The sequence below is a fragment of the Microcebus murinus genome, chromosome 17 (genome assembly GCF_040939455.1).
Source record: "Microcebus murinus isolate Inina chromosome 17, M.murinus_Inina_mat1.0, whole genome shotgun sequence".
NCBI lineage: Eukaryota > Metazoa > Chordata > Mammalia > Primates > Cheirogaleidae > Microcebus > Microcebus murinus.
In genome coordinates this window covers 25,377,130-25,394,185 of record NC_134120.1, presented here as the reverse complement: position 1 = coordinate 25,394,185, position 17,056 = coordinate 25,377,130, and the positions used below count along the sequence as shown (strand labels likewise).

Sequence of the window (17,056 nt, the reverse complement as noted above, 5' to 3'; positions counted from 1 at the left end):
CGGAGCTACTTCAGCAGAGAGGGTTGTACACAGCAGGTGTTGATACCCAAGTGTTGAGTCAATAAATTTTAATGCAATGAGCCACCCATGCTTTTGGGGGTACAAAGAGTGTGGCTGAGGAGCTGGTGCGGAGACAGCCACGGCCACCTAGGGAGGGAGGTCACAGCCAGACCCCTCAGTGTGGAGGCAGGCCCAGCACAACTCCCCCGGGGCAGACTGTCCGGGTGTAAACCCTGGCTCCGCCACTAACAGCTGCAAATCTTGAGCAAGTTCCTTACCTCTCTGTGCCAGGGCTGTCGGATTGAGCCAATAAAAAAACAGAACCCAAGTTAAGTTTGAATTTTAGGTAAAAAAACGAACAAAGTTTTAAGTATGTTCTAGCCAATATTTGGGATGTGCTTACACAAAAACATTATTATTCATTGCTTATCTGAGATTCTAATTTAACTGGCCATTCTGTATTTTATCTGGCTAACCCTGTCCTGGTGACTCAGGTTACTATTTTGTAAAATAAGCATAGTATTGCCTATTGCATATGTTGTTGCAAGGATTATGTGAAATTAAACTTTTAAAGTACTTATTAAAAATGTCTGGCCCAAGGTAGGCTCTTGGTAGGAATTTGCTACTACCATGGTTGTTGTTTCCCTCCCCTTTCTTTCTCCCCAGCCCATGCCTGGGCTCTCCGGAGGCTGTGGCCTGGGCAGCTCCTCTCTGGCCCCTAAGCTCCCAGAACAACTCGAAGGGTTCGAGAATGTAGCATATTTCTAGGTTGAGGCCATTCCTCCCCATGTGTCCCTCTTCCCCATCCATGCCCTGATATGTAAGGGCCACTCAGGAAAAGGTCCAAATCTGTATAGGTGGGGGCAGTGCTCCGCCAAGGGTCTCGTCTCTGCCTGAGCCCCACATTCCCCTACAGTCCTCATTGCCTCCGAGTGCTAAAGTGTCAGAGAAGCAGAACCAGAGAGCAAGACCTCTGTCCCCAGGCTCAGATGGGGTCCGGAGGGGGGACTTTTATATTGATGGGCATTGCTTTAAAGGGCAGGAGAAGTCTAACCTGGGGCGACATAAGTTAAATTGCCATTAAATTAGTGTTTAAGTGAAAAATACATACTGTTCTGCTTCTCAGCCTTTAAATGTATGAATGGGAAAGTTAAAATTTTATTCAATCGAATAACTTAGGAATAATAGGCTATAGTTCTAAATTATGGCCAATTAAGGAAAAGAGACAGAAATAAAGAAAGAGGTGGGGTCAGGGCAGAGGCGGAGACAAATGAGTGTAGGAAGTTGGCAGAAGACAAGGACACAGGGAGAGAGACACACAAAGAAAGAGCCAGGGAGATTATTTAGGGAGAGAGAGAGAGAGAGAGAAAAGTCAGAGAGACAGAAAGGAAAAGGCATGAGCCCTCCCACATGCACTAAGAGCAAATGCACACAGACAGAGTCTGGCTTTCCTGGAACACGATCTCCATTGTCCCTGAGACACCTGCATCAAGACTTTAAAGTCCCTCAGCATGCTCCCTACTGCAGTGACAGCAGGCAGATCTCATCTCAGAATCTACTTCTCAGACAGACAGACCAGAGCAGGAGCTGGGCCTGGCCTGAGTGCTAGAAATTTAGCCCCTATCCTCACAGTACCAACAAGCATACTTGAAGGTTTAGAAGGACATTCGTCCTGCTGACCCCGCCCCTTCCTCCAGGAAAAAATCCTGCTTAACCAGGTCCCTGGGTACTGGAGAGGGGAGTAGGCAGGGGATTTTTAAGGAACAAAGGAGAAGAGTCACATGCAGGGGTTCTGGGCCAAGCACGCCCACCACATTGCTAAACAAGGGCAGTGCAAAGAAAGAGCAAGGGCTCAAGTGAGCAGGAAGTTTAAACTGAGTATTGAAACAAAGTTTAGGCTGTTAAAATTACCGATTTCACTGGAAATAAAAATTGAATGAGGCCTGGCTCACGCCTGTAATCCTAGCGCTCTGGGAGGCCGAGGCGGGAGGATCGCTTGAGGTCACAAGTTCAAGACCAGCCTGAGTAAGAGCTAGACCCCGTCACTACTAAAAATAGAAAGAAATTAGCCAGACAACTAAAAATATATAGAAAACAATAGCCGGGCATGGTGTCACATGCCTGTAGTCTCAGCTACTTGGGAGGCTGAAGCAGAAGGATCGCTTGAGCCCAGGAGTTTTAGGTTGCATTGCAGTGAGCTAGGCTGATGCCATGGCACTCTAGCCTGGGCAACAGAGTGAGACAGAGTAAAAAAAAAAAAAAAAGAATTTAATGAGGAGATTGCAAAATTGAGTATTATACAATATAAATAATTCCATATGGAATTTCCCATCCCATTTCTGTTTTGTTTTTTTTTGTTTTTTTTTTTTTTTTTTTTTTTTTTTTTGAGACAGAGTCTCACTTTGTTGTCCAGGCTAGAGTGAGTGCCGTGGCGTCAGCCTAGCTCACAGCAACCTCAAACTCCTGGGCTCGAGTGATCCTTCTGCCTCAGCCTCCCGACTGGCTGGGACTACAGGCATGTGCCACTATGCCCGGCTAATTTTTTATATATATATATCAGTTGGCCAATTAATTTCTTTCTGTTTATAGTAGAGACGGGGTCTCGCTCTTGCTCAGGCTGGTTTTGAACTCCTGACCTTGAGCAATCCGCCCGCCTCGGCCTCCCAAGAGCTAGGATTACAGGCGTGAGCCACAGCGCCCGGCCCCATTTCTGAATATAAGCTAAAGGCTTATATATACATCAAGTGTAAATAAACTTGTGATTCTAGTAGAGTGATATAATGACAACAGCATGGGTCTGGAACTCAAGAACTCTGGATTTGTGTCCCTTTTCTGCCCTTAATATGCTGCAGGACCCTAGGGGCCAATTTCTTCACTAAGAAGGCTGGATGACATGATCTGTAAAGTCTTTTCTGTCTCAACATTCTAGGATCCCCAAGATCCCTGGAGGAATGGGGTGCTCCAGAGAGTATCTTCTTATTAGGTAAAATTTAAGGGAAAAAAATTCAACAACTTTTTGTTCAACCCTTTCTGGAAAGCCCACCCAACGTGTTTGCCAAATGTAATGGAATTCAAGAATAGTATCTGTCTTTAATTATTAGAGATCTCATGGAACCTTCCAGGGCATCAATCAGAACAGAAATTATTATGGCTCAGGGCTGAGAACAGAGATAGAAAAAGTATAGACTATCAGGTTGAATACAGATGGAACCCAGGACACTAACTACATTTCTAGCTTTGTTGACATTTGGCTCTTTGTCTTTGAAATTGAGTGCATTAGGCTTTATTGCAGATTTAAAAATACACAGCTAGTTAGGGTATTAAAGGAAAAAGTGGCAGATAGTATGTGCCTCTTCCACAGACAGGAACCATAATAGTAAGTAGATACTCACATTCTGAACAGATTATCCAGGAAAGAATGCCAGGATTTACCAGAGAAGTGATAAGAAGCACCAAAAGTAAGTAAGGAGAGGGTTTAAGGTAGTTTGCCGGGCCAGGGACTGGCTGAGAGCTGGGAGAATCTCCTGGATGCAGGGAAACAGTAAGAGAAACTCCCAGTGCCCCACACTCTGAAATAGGCTTTTACAATCTTGACCACAGGAGAATCTCTCAACCCACATAGGCCTCGGACCTGACGTATGGAGCTACCTAGAGATTGTACAGACATGCTGCTCCAGAAAGGGAACCCACATAGAATCCCACAGACAAGAATGGAAAAACAAACACCATATGTACTCTCTAATAAATCAGAACTAACCAATGGGCACACAAGTGCATAGAGGGAAGTACAAGTCATTGGAAATCAAGCAGGGGGCAGGGGAAGAGGGGAGGAAGGAAGGGGCAAAAACTCACCTAATGGGTACAATGAACATTATTCGGGTAATGGGCACATTTATAGCCCTGACTCAAGCCATGTAACAAAAACATTTGTACCTCCTTAGTATTTTGAAATAAAAAGAAAGAAAGAAAGAAAGAAAGAAAAGAAAGAAAACTACAAGCCAATATCCCTGAAGAACATAGATGCAAAAATCCTCAACAAAATACTAGCCAATCAAATCTGACAGCACATTAAAAAGATAATACACCACGATTTAGTGGGTTTTATACCAGGGATGCAAGGATGGTTTAGCATACACAAATCAATAAATGTAACACATCACATAAACAGAATTAAAGACAAAAACCATATGATCATCTCAATAGATGGAGAACAGCATTTGATAAAATTCAGCATCCCTTCATGATAAAAATCCTCAACAATCTAGGCATAGAAAAACATACCACAAAATAATAAAGGCCATATACAACAAGCCACCATCACACCTAATCAGAAAAGTTGAAAGTGTTCACCCTAAGAACTGGAAGAAGATAAGGATGCCTACTTTCACCACTCTTTTTTTTTTAAATAATAATCATATTAGTTTTATTTTTTATTTCAGCATATTATGGGGATACAAATGTTTAGGTTACATATATTGCTCTTGCCTCACCCAAGTCAGAGCTTCAAGCATGTCCATCCCCCAGATGATGCACACTGCACCCATTATGTATGTATACACCCGTCCCCTCCTCCCCCTCATCTGCCCAACACCCGATGAATGTTATTACTATATATGCACTTAAGTGTTGATCAGTTAATACCAATTTGATGGTGAGTACATGTGGTGCTTGTTTTTCCATTCTTGGGATACTTCACTTAGTAGAATGAGTTCTAGCTTTATCCAGGATAATCCAAGAGGTGCTATCACCATTCATTTTTGTGGATGAGTAGAACTCCATGGTATACATATACCATATTTTATTAATCCACCTTTATTCAACATAGTACTGGAAGTCCTCACCAGAGCAAGCAGGCAAGAGAAAAAATAAAAAGCATCCTTACTGGAAAAGAAGTCAATTTATCCCTGTTCACTGATGATATGATCTTAAATCTAGAAAACTCTAAAGCTTACACCAAAAATCTCTTAGATTCAATAAATAAATTCAGTAAAATTTCAGGATAAAAAATCAATATACAGAAACCAGTAGCATTTCTATAACCAGTAATGATCTAGCTGAGGATCAAATCAAGAGGATAATATATATATATATATATATATATATATATATATATATATATATATATATAATAGCAACAAAAATAAAATAAAATACCTAGGAGTACATTTAACTGAGAAAGTGAAAGATCTCTACAAGGAAAACTACAAAGTACTGATGAAAGAAATTGAAGAGGACACAAACAAATGGAAAAACATCCCATGCTCATGGATTGGGAGAGTTAATATCATTAAAATGACCATACTTCCCCGAACAATCTACAGGTTCAATGCAATCCCTATCAAAATACCAATATCATTTTTCACAGATTAGAAAAAACAATTTTAAAATTCATATGAAACCAAGAAAGAGTTCGAATAGCCAAAGCAATCCTGAGCAAGAAGAATAAAGCTAGACACATCATACTACCTGACTTCAAAATATAAGGCTATAGTAACCAAAACAGAATAAAATAGTATAATAGGGGACATACAGATCAGTGGAACAGAATAGAGAACCAGAAATAAAGCCATATACTTACAGCTAACTGATTGATCTTTGATGAAGTTGATAAGAACATACAGCAGGGAAAGGATACCCTTTTCAATAAATGGTTCTGGGAAAATTGGGATGCCATATGTAGACAGATGAAACTGGACCCCTATCTCTCAACATATACAAAAATCAACTCAATATGGATTAAAGACTTAAATGTAAGACCTGAAACTATAAAAATACTAGTAGAAAACCTGGGGAAAACTCTTACGGACATTGATTGATCTAAGCAATGAATTCTCATAACAAAGACCTGAAAAGCACAGGGAACAAAAGTAAAAATAGACAAAAGCGATTTAATTAAGCTAAAAAGCTTCTGCACAGCAAAAGAAATAATCAACAGAGTGAACAGATGACCTGTGTATTGGGAGAAAATATTTGCAAACTATGCATCTGATAGGGAACTAATATCCAGAATTTACAAGGAACTCAAACAACTCAACAACAACAAAATATAGCCCCATTAAACAGTGGGCTAAGGACATGAATAGACATTTTTCAAAAGAAGATAAACAAATGACCAATGGGCATGTGAAAAAATGTTCAACATCACTAATCATCAGAGAAATGAAAATTAAAACCACAATGAGATATCATCTTACACCAATCAGAATGGATATTATTAAAAAGACAAAAAAATTACAGGCCGGGCGCGGTGGCTCACGCCTGTAATCCTAGCTCTCTGGGAGGCCGAGGCGGGCGGATTGCTCAAGGTCAGGAGTTCGAAACCAGCCTGAGCAAGAGCGAGACCCCGTCTCTACTATAAAAATAGAAAGAAATTAATTGGCCAACTAATATATACAAAAAAAAGAAATTAGCCGGGCATGGTGGCGAATGCCTGTAGTCCCAGCTACATGGGAGGCTGAGGCAGGAGGATTGCTTGAGCCAGGAGTTTGAGGTTGCTGTGAGCTAGGCTGACGCCACGGCACTCACTCTAGCCTGGGCAACAAAGCGAGACGCTGTCTCAAAAAAAAAAAAAAAAAAAAAAAAAAAAAAAAAAAAAAAAAAAAAAAAATTACAGATGCTGACAAAGATGTGGAAAAAAGGGAACTCTTATACACTGTTGGTGAGAATGTAAATTGATGCAACCTCTATGGAAAACAGCATGGAGATTTCTCAAAGAACTAAAAATAAAACTGCCACATAATCCAGCAATCTCACTACTAGGTATCCACCCAAAGGAAAATAAAATAATATATAAAAAAGATACATGCACTTGTATGTTTATGACAGTATTATTCACAGTAGCAAAGATATGGAATCAACTTAAGTGTCCACCATATTACTTAGCATATTTGTTAAGTAATTCAGTCATTGGATCTGCTACTTTCTATCCTGTTACACATCCATTGGCTTATTGATTAAATGAAATTGTGCCTTTCTGTTTCCTTTATTTTTTAAATTTTTATTTTTCCATTTATTTTTTATTTGTATGTATTTATGGGGTACGAGTGTAATTTTGCTACATTGATATATTGATATATATATCCTCCTCTGGAGGATTAGATAAATAAAATTTGGTGAATATACCCAGTGGTATACTATGCAACCATAAAAAAAAATGAAATCAGGCCTTTTGCAGCAACATGGATGGAACTGGAGGCCATTATCTTAAGTGAAACAACTCAAACACAGAAAGATAAGTACTGCATGCTCTCAGTTATAAGTGGGAGATAAATAATGTGTACACATGGAAGCAGAGTGTAGAATGGTGGATAATGGAGACTCGGAGGGGTGGGAGGTGTATGATGGGAGGTTGCTTGGTGGATACAATGTGCATTGCTCTAGAGATGGATGCACTGAAGGCCCTGACTGCACCACAATGCAATATATCAGGATAGAAAGTAGCATATCCAATGACTGAATTACTTAACAAATATGCTCAAATTAAAGACAATATACCCCCTAAATATTGTACCATTTCTGTCACGTGTTCTGAAACCCAAACATTACAGGCTCAGAGTCTTGGATGCTGAAGGACTCTGAATTTTTAAGTCCCTAGTTAATATACATAAAATCCCTCAGCTCTAAGGGATCTTTAACAGCAAGTGCATGACTTGTCACATCCCTTTTCCATGACAACTCTGACCATGGAAGCATATGTTTAGGAAAAGTCTCCATTAGCTGTGGTCCCTGAGTGAGCATGTTGAGCAAAAGTCCTCTGATACCCTGCATTGGGCATACAGCAGACATATATTGGACATAAGTAAGAAATAAGTTTTTGTTGTGTTAGGCCACTGACATTTTAGGGCTGTTTGTTGCTTAGCAGAACCTAGCCTATTCTGACTTATACCATTTGAGATATGGATCTGTAATATTAATATTAAAGCCCCAGTACTTAGCAGGGCATGCCTTTGTCAAATTAACAAATGAATCAATACAGCAACCATCCTTTTTATGTTTTAGCTTATTTAATAAGTATTCATGGTATGCCCCGGGCATTCTCCTAGGTTCAGAGGAGAACACGGCAACAAACAAAACAGAGTCGTTACCTACACGGAATTTAGCATGTTCCTTCAGGGAGATGAATAAGGACTAAATATGCCAGCTTATTGTAGTCAGAGGACAAGTGATACAGAGGAAAATGAAGACAGAAAGAGGCATAAGGGGGAGGGGGCGTATGCTAGGTCCCACTGAGTTGTTGACAACTGAGCAGACCTGTCTCAAGAAGGTGTGAGAGTGAGCCCCTGGGGTAGGGACTGCTGGGGAGCAGGGACAGCAAATGCAAAGGCCCCGAGCTGGGACAAGGTCCACTGGGCTCAAGGAACAGCAAGGAGTGAGCAAGGGGGACCAGGATAGAGAGATGCGGAGGGGCAGGGGGGCATAGCCTGCAGGTGGAGCCGACCACCGGAAGTGCTTTAGCTTTTCCCCATAGTGAAGAAAAGGCTTCTGAGCAGAAGAGTGATGTGATCCTGGTCACTGGGCTGCTGTAGACCACAGGAGGGCCTGGGTGACACAGGGGACCAATCAGGAGGCTTTGGCCAGGGGTGGAGCCGGTGAAGTAGGGAGATGGGGAGGGACTCAAGCCCTGCTGGGTGAAGGGCCAACAGGCTCTGCAGATGGTCGAGGGGGTGGGCATGAGTGGCAGGAAGTGCCACGACACCCAGTGGCTTGGAGGCTGTTGACATACTGCAGTGAGGGACGCTGTCCGTGTTCTCGCATCCTATTGACTGCAAGGGCCTCAATCCTGAGCTAACAAAGGGCATGCAGGGCCCAGGGAAGGCCCTAGGTACTGCCGGGGAAGGGGGTGTCTCTCCGAGAGAGGGGGCATCCGCTATTCTGATTCTGTTTCTTCTGCACTTCTATAATTTGCCGTCCATCTCCCAAAGCAGGCTTTGTTCAGAGTTGCCCTTGCCTGAAGGTTATCGAAGCCGGCTCATCGCAGAGCCCTTCCTGACTTCTGCCTCGACAGCAAAGGAGACAGAGTAGGGTAAACTAGCAGCACCAACAGAGCAGGATGGGGAGGGAAGAGGGGCTGAGGGAAGGATGGAAGAAGAAAGGAAAAAGAGAAAGGGAGGGGAGAGAGAGAACAGCAATGAGAAGATTCCATTCACAAAAGCAATAAAAGACAATATACCTGGGCATAAACTTAACAAGAACATGCAGCAGTTATATGTAGAAAATTATAAAGCATTACTGCGATACATAAAGGAACAGTGGGATAAACGGAAAAGTGCACCAGGGTAGCACTTATTCTAAACATGCAATTCTCCATGCATACAATCAGGGCATAACAATCAAAATTCCAAGAGAACTTTTTTTTTTTTTCAAATCACTTAATGTCTTGATTTGAAAACAGCAAGAATAGCTAATATTTTTAAAGAATAATGTAGGAAGACAAGTACTGACAGACAGTAAAATAGATTAGAAAGCTACAGTAATTTCTAAATTGGTGGGCTGGCCCCGAAACGCCAAATCAATGGCACGGAATAGCTCTTCCTGACCAGCCACAGGGAGACTGGGGGTGTTCACGGTTTGTGTCTGTCCTTACGGCTCTCCGGCACTTTTTCCTTTCAAAGTTTAAATGCCTTAGATTTTCAGAACATCTTGAGAAGGAAGCTGGGCTGTATTTCTTCAGCCCGTTCACCAGGAGAAGAAACAAAAGGCCATAAGGACGGGGTGGTTTGTCCAGGGTGACCTGGTGAGTTTCTGGCACAGGACAGACCCCAGGTCAGGACCCCGGTTCCCAGATATGGGGTTGTCCCACAGCCCTTATGTGCCGTCACAATAACCTCGAAGGAAAACATGGCATTGGCCATCTGTAAGCTGTGCCTCAGTGTCCCTTTGGGCCAATGAGGCAGGGTGGGATGGGAGATGGGTATGCCCTGTCACTCCCTGCTCTGCACAGAGGAAAGCCCAAGAAGAGGGCATGCTCCAAGAAACATCAGGCTGTGGGCCAAGATGATTCAATTCAACAAATCTTTATTTATGGGGTGCCCACTGAACCCCAGGGGCTGGCAGGCCCTCAGCAGCCAGAGCCACTCAGGGTCTTCGGGCTCCCCTCTCTGCTCCACTCCACTCCACACAGAGGGGCCTCTGTCCTCTCTATGACCCTGAGCCCCTTGCACCCAAGGGACAATGTGGCCGAATGGTGGAAAACACAGCAGATTCAACGCAGATGGGCTGGAGTTCCAGTCCTGGCTATAGCAGCACTGCCTGGCTCTGGGGCACTGGCTTCACCTCCCTGGGGCACGCTTCCTTCCCCTGGTGCACGCTTCCTTCCCCTGGGGCATGCTTCCTTCCCCTGGTGCACGCTTCCTTCCCCTGGGGCACGCTTCCTTCCCCTGGGGCATGCTTCCTTCCCCTGGGGCATGCTTCCTTCCTCTGGAGGAAGACATAGCACTCTCCTCCTAGCTCTGTGAGCCTCCGGCAGGGGCCAACAAACCATGGCCTCCCGGCCCGATCTGGCCAACCACCTGCGTATGTACATCCTGGAAGTTTTATATTTTTTAATTTTTGGAAAAAAATCTAAAGAAAAATAATATTTTATGATGTGAAAATTACATGAAATTTAAATTTCAGTGTCCATAAACGAAGCTTTATCGGGACATAGCCGTGCCCAATCATTAAGGTATCATCTATGGCTGCTTGTGTGCTACACCAGCAAAGCCGTGGATATAGACACCAAATGCCTGAAAACCCTAAAATATTTACTATGTGACCTTTATAGAAAAAATTTTTCTGATCCCTGGTATAGAACATTAAAATAATGTCCTGGAAGTTGCTTTACACATGGAAAGGGTAAGCTAAGCCTGGGTGTGGAGACTGGGCCACGGAAGGTCCGGCAGGGATTGAAAACCCCGTTTCTCTGAATTCACAGGCCTCAAGAACTCCCAGATTGGATGATCTGCCAGTCAGTCATCTCTCAGGGCAAGCAGCTCCAGGGGCTGCCCAGCAAGAGAAGAGAGAGAAAAGCAATGCCCACCCGTGCCCTGCTACATGGGTCAAACCCAGCATGCTGGCCAAGAGAGATGACACACAGCCACCCACCATCACCCTCCAGTGTCACCCAGCCCACCCTCACCCTCAGACGTCAGCCACCCACCCTCAGTCCTCTTCCAGGACTAGCTTGGTGGCAGCACAGCCTACCTCGGAGCAGACCCCCCACCCCCCCCTCCGGCCCGCTCACGTGATCTCGTTGTTCATGTCGGTGATGTCTATTCTGTCCAGGAACCAGCCTGCTCTGTTGCCTGAGTTGTCGTGGCGAATCCGAATCTTGGTCAGGGACCCCAGGTCGATGGCGTAGATGGTGAAGGTGTCTGTCTGGGAAGGGCCAGGGTAGCACTCAGCGAGGGGAGACCTATAAGCGAATGGGGTCTTCTTGGCTATAACTTTTTTGACTCTTAATTATGAAAAGGATTTCAAAGCTACCAAAGACTTGCAGAAAGAGTACAATGAAAGCTCGTGCACCTTCACTGATATTCTGCACCGATTTGCAACGTGTGCTTTTTCACTCTCTGTCCTCTCTATCTCTTGCACGCTCTCTCTTGGTCTTCTCTCTATTTTTTTTCAAATCATTTGAAAGTAAGTGGCAGATACTATGCCCCTAAATGCTTCATCTTGGATTTCCTGAGAATGAGGACATTCTCATATAATCACAGTACAATGGTTCAATTCGGGAAACTTAACATCAACACAATACTATTGTATTATCTAACAGTCTGTATTCAGATTTCATCAGTTGTACCAGCTATGTCGTCTTCTAGAAATTTCTTTCTAATCTAGGAATATAGTGGCTATACTTTTTAATGGAAAGCACTGAAATGCAGAAATAAACCCTGATCCTCAAGTCATGGGAGGGAATGTTTAAAGAAAAAGCAGGGGGCTCCTGAGATGATCAAGCAGTGAGCCCAAAAATAAGTCTCACTCTTGCCCTGCGTAGAATGCTGTGGCATCAGCCTACCCCACAGCAACCTCAAACTCCTGGGTTCAAGTGATCCTCCTGCTTCGCCTCCTGAGTAACTGGGACTACAGGCGCTTGCCACAATGCCTGGCTAATTCTTCTATTTAGTAGAGACGGGTCCTCGATCTTACTCAGGCTAATCTCAAACTCCTGAGCTCAAGGAATCCTCCTACCTCAGCCTCCCAGAATGCTAGGATTACAGGTGTGAGCCACCGTGCCCAGCCCAATTCATTTTTTGTTTCTCTGTGTTAATGAGAGAGCCTGGCTTTGGGAAGGGGCAGGAATGAGAAGGATGAGGTATGGAATAGTCTTCTAGACAGGGGATATTGTAAAATCTTAAAGGACAAGAAGGACAAAAATGACAGCTTTATTTTTCACACTTTTCCCGCTGTACCTGGAAGAAAGAGTGTGGTACATGCATTTCTTTCATGGCTGAGAGAGTTTGAGATCAACCTGAGCAAGATCGAGACCCCGTCTCTACTAAATAGAAGAATTAGCCGGGCACTGTGGCACGTGCCTGTAGTCCCAGCTACTCAGGAGGCTGAGACAGGAGGATCGCTTGAAACCAGGAGTTTGAGGCTGGATGCAGTTGGGGCTCCTCAGCCCGCCTTTCAATACTCTCAGGGCCCCACCCACCCTGTACACTAAATTGGTCTTATCCACTAAATTACCCATGGGGATCACCCTTCCACATTTCCACCTCCATGTCTTAGCTCATGTGGTCCCGTCTTCTGAGAACATCTTCTACTGTGATCTTTATACTTCTACACCATACTCATCTGCCAAGGCCAGTTTAAGTCACTCCTTCCCCCTAGTTGTCCCCAAGGTGCCATCTCATGGTGAGCACTTCTACAGCCCCTGCTCCCCTGCTCGGCGCCTGAGCGTGGGCTGTCGCCACTGTTCTCTGGTTGTTCCTGTGGGTCACTAGCCTGTGGCTTCCGTGCACTGGAGCCTGCCTATACTTTGCCCCTAACCCCACTGCAGAGCACTGGTGCTTACAGAAGAGGTGCTGAGTGAAACCTGGTGGGATCCGACAAAGCACACTGCCGGGCATCACGCCCCATGGCACCCGCCCAGGGGCCGGAGACCCGAACTCTACCTGCCCCTGCTCAAACTTGTTGGAATTGTCTGACTTCTTCAGGGGCCGTTCACCCGTGTCCCCGTACTCCTCGCCGTAGATGGTCAGGTAGACGTTGGCATCAGTGCCGGCCTTGGGCACGTTCCCTGTGATCACCTGGACCTCGTAGGTGTTGGCTGGAGACAGAAAGACACAGCGCTCAGAGCTCCAGGGCCATGGGGTGGACCTGAGGCACAGCCTCTCAGACCCAGCCAGACCCTGGGAGCAGGATGGATGTATGGACACACGTTTGCACTAACCCGGGACTGAAACTGCCCCCCTCCCCACCTGAGACACCTTCACCATGAAGCCAAGGGCAACATTCGGCCTCAGTGTGGCCTCATGCCCCCATGGTTAGTCCTGTTGCGTTCTGCCAGGGCTGTTCCCAATGTCATTGATTCCTTCAGAGAGCCTGAGGTCAAGCGCTGTGCTTAACCCCAAACGGAGCTGTCCATGGTGGCATTCTGGACGCAGGTCAGGAGAGCTGTTTGGAACCACGAGGGTGCCCGCCTATTTGGCCTCCATGTGAGGGGGATCTAGGCGCCCATGCCCCCCACCAGCCCCTCAGGGGAACTGTCTGACCCCTCCATGGGCTTACGCTCAGGACCCGGCTGGCCAGCCGGCACCAGCTCCACGACGAGCTCATTGTCCTCCTTGCCCCGCGCCAGCCAGCGGTGGGCCTCAAACTTGTACTGCTCAATCACCTCCTGCATCCCCGGCCCAAACTCCTCCTCTTCCTCCTCCTCCTCGCTCTCCTCCTCCTCCTCCTCTTCCGATGAGGACTCTTCCGACGAGGACTCCTCCTCCTCCCCTTCATCCTCCTCATCACTGCCCTTCCTTTTCTTCTTCTTCTTCCTCTGCAGCTTGGCCTTCAGCCGCTCCTTCTTGAGCAGCTGCCGCAGCTTGTCCTTCTCCTTCTTCTTTCGGGCCTCCTCCTCGGGCGTGAGGTTCGCCTCCCGCACCACCAGGTGCCGCAGCCACAGCGTGTCCACGAACCAGCTGGGCCCGAAGCCCTCGCCCGTGTGCCCAAGCCGGATCTTGTAGATCTCGCCCACGTCGGCCGCCTCCAGCTGTGCAAAGTGCAGGGCAGAGGCTGGGGCAGAGCCGGGCGCAGGACGCACAAGCCGAGCTGCACTCACTCGTGTCCACGGCTCCCTTTCTCCTGCCACGCCCGGCCTGCTTCCCCTGGCCTGGCCTGCTGTCCACCCAGATTCATTTCCTTCCAACCCTTCTGGTGATCCAGGTGGTCTCCCCGTTTCTCTCTTTCTCTCAAACACAGACACGCACACTCGTTCTTCCTATTTCTATTTCCACATCTCTGCTCCTGCAGCTCCTTTCCTGGCCTGCCTTTATTCCCTCCTCTGCCCCTAACCAAGACCTATTCATTCAGAGCCCTGTGGTTTAATGCTTTTTTTTTTCCCTTTTGTGCCTTTCTGTGTCCTTTTTCCAAAATTTGTCAGTATTACGCATAAATAACTTTTGTAATAAGCAAACAAAAAAAGGGTTCTTTTTCAAAAACAAAAATGTCACCCACGCCCCCAGAAGCCTGAGCCCCTCTGGAGCACACAGCCTCAGCCTGCCCGGCTATCCCTTCCCCAAGAGCTCTGGGGGGGCCAGGGCTCAGCTCTGGTCCTGGTCTGGCCTACATGCCCTCTTTCTCCTTGCAAGCTGGTCTCTGCCCACTCGACTGTGAGCTTCCTAAGGGTGGGGTCCATCATTTTTTGTCTCTGCCAAATTGGGCACAGCACATGCCTGGCTCAGGGGACAGTACTGATGGATTCCTCAGCGTCAGATGGTGTGGCCACTCTGTCCTGAGCCCCAAGCTCTGAGGAATGACCTGCATTAAGGTAAGGCCTGGCCCGGCCCCTGCAGACCCCAGAGGAGGGCTCCCTTAGGCTCCCCAGTGCAGATGAAGTGCAGTCTGAGTATTGACACTTCTCCAAGCCTGGCCCCACTACTTCTCTTTCATGAGCGCCAGGGCTACCCCATGAGTTGCACAGTATCCCACAATTCAAGTCCAGACCTAGGTGAGAACTCAGGCCTTCTGACCTCCTGTTCATGAAACCACAATGCAACCAATCCACTGGCGAGCAAACTACCAGCCAGGGTGGAGCCCAGGGCCCCCTGGAAAGCAGAATCCATTTTTCTCAGCTATTTAAGGGGCAGGTGCTGGACCTGGTAGGTAACTTCTTCAGCACAGCAGCTCTCCTCTCCAACATTCCCATGTCACGGCACCCCTGCAACCAATCTCTCCAGGGAGGCCTGCTTGCCACCCTCACCTCCTCACACCTGTCTGCCTGGCCAGGCCTGTGTCCCTACCCCATCCCACCAGGTGGCATCCAGAAGATGTCCTGCTCAGTCCCATATCCGTAACTGGTCACAATTTCCCTAGTGCATTCCCTGACAATGACTCTTTTGATCGTTGCAGGGACTGTGAAGCCAGCCAGGAAGGTGTTATATAGCTAGGTTTTAACAGATGAGGAAGCAGGGCCTTCGCCTACCAAGCAGTGCATGAGGGCATTTGACTCAATGAGGCTCGCTCCAGCTCTGATGTCCCCAACACCTATGACCATGGCCCAGGTCCCAGTTCAGCAAAGACCTTCTCCTTGGACACTGGTAAGGACCCTTTGCTGAGGGTCAAGGTACTACAAGGTATTTGTGGTGCACAAACACACATTGAGCACCCAGCATGAACATGCTGCCTGCACACACATAACTGCAGGTGCACACACATGCATACACACACACACATACACACTTGTGTCCACCACAAAACATTCACGTGTCCCCCAATGGGCACCACCCTTGCCTCCTCCTCTCCTGCCAACAACATGCTCATATTCTCATCTCTTTTTTCCTCCTATTCAAAGATTTACAAAGGAAGAGGAGGCCTGGGACACTTGGAACACAACCATGAAACCCCAAAGTCTCCCGGTGTCCTGCCTGAGAAGCACGGCCCTGTCATCAGGCCTGCGGGCACTACAGAATCAGGGCCACAGGCTGGCATGGGTGGAGAAACCAGTGCCATCTTTCGCTGAATCCAAATCAGTCACTCCAGTGGTTCTCAGGGTTGGCAGCATGTCAAGTATCACTGGAAGAGCTTTTAAAAGTATACCTCGAAAATACATCCCACCTCTAGAGATTCTGATTTGACTGGCCTGGGGTGTGGACCAGGCAGCACATTTTTTTTAAAGCTTCTCAGGTGATTCTAATAAGAGGCCATGGGTGAGAACCACTGATCTAGTCCAATCCCTTCATTTCAGGCCAAAAACTCCCGTCTAGAGAGAGGAAGCATTTCCCACCCAGCTGGAGGGAGGCAGCCTATTGAGTGGGTGTTGGCAGAGGGAATAAAGACACCCAGGGAAGCACCTTTGAGCCCCTGGGCTCTCTGTTGGCCCCCCAATACCATACCCCACACACCTGGAACGTGTCCTTAGACGCCCGGTCGAACACTTTGGAGCGGCTGGAGAGGAAGAGCACTTCTGTCTTGCCCTTCTCGCCGTAGATCTGCATGTAGACTCGGGCAGTGGTGCCTGCACCGCCCACATCCCCTGTCCAAATCTCAACCTCATAGTGGACCACTGGGTGGGCACATGTGGGAGAAATGGGACATTTAGTGATAAGAACAGTAGCAATGACAGTAACAAAAACAGACATTTCCTGTCCCACGTGCCTGGTGCTTCACAGGCATTATCTTGTCTAATCCTCCCCCAACACTTGAATAAGTATGATCATTCCCATTTTGCAGGGGGACAAACTGAGGCTTAGAGGAATTGAGTAGGTGGTAGCAATGGCAAACCCAAGCAAGCAGACTCCAATGCCCAGTCCTCCACTTCACCGCATGTGTGTGTCCTTGGGTATCAGGAATGAGGAGTAGTGAATACATCAGCTGGCATTCTCTGCTGTGTGCTACCTGCTATGGTTTGAATGTCTGTCCCCTTCAA

The 17,056-nt window shown here is 46.6% G+C and overlaps 1 protein-coding gene across 1 annotated transcript in view; it reads right to left on the bottom strand.

Annotated features, from left to right (window-relative positions):
• The window catches only part of LOXHD1 (lipoxygenase homology PLAT domains 1), a 73,576-nt gene extending 62,221 nt beyond the window's left edge, over positions 1–11,355 (bottom strand). The window contains exon 1 of the mRNA XM_075993764.1: positions 11,222–11,355. Within this exon, the coding sequence (XP_075849879.1) occupies positions 11,222–11,238 (17 nt within the window). The 5' untranslated portion in view covers positions 11,239–11,355. The remainder of the gene's footprint in view (positions 1–11,221) is intronic.
• Positions 11,356–17,056: the final 5,701 nt, after the last annotated feature.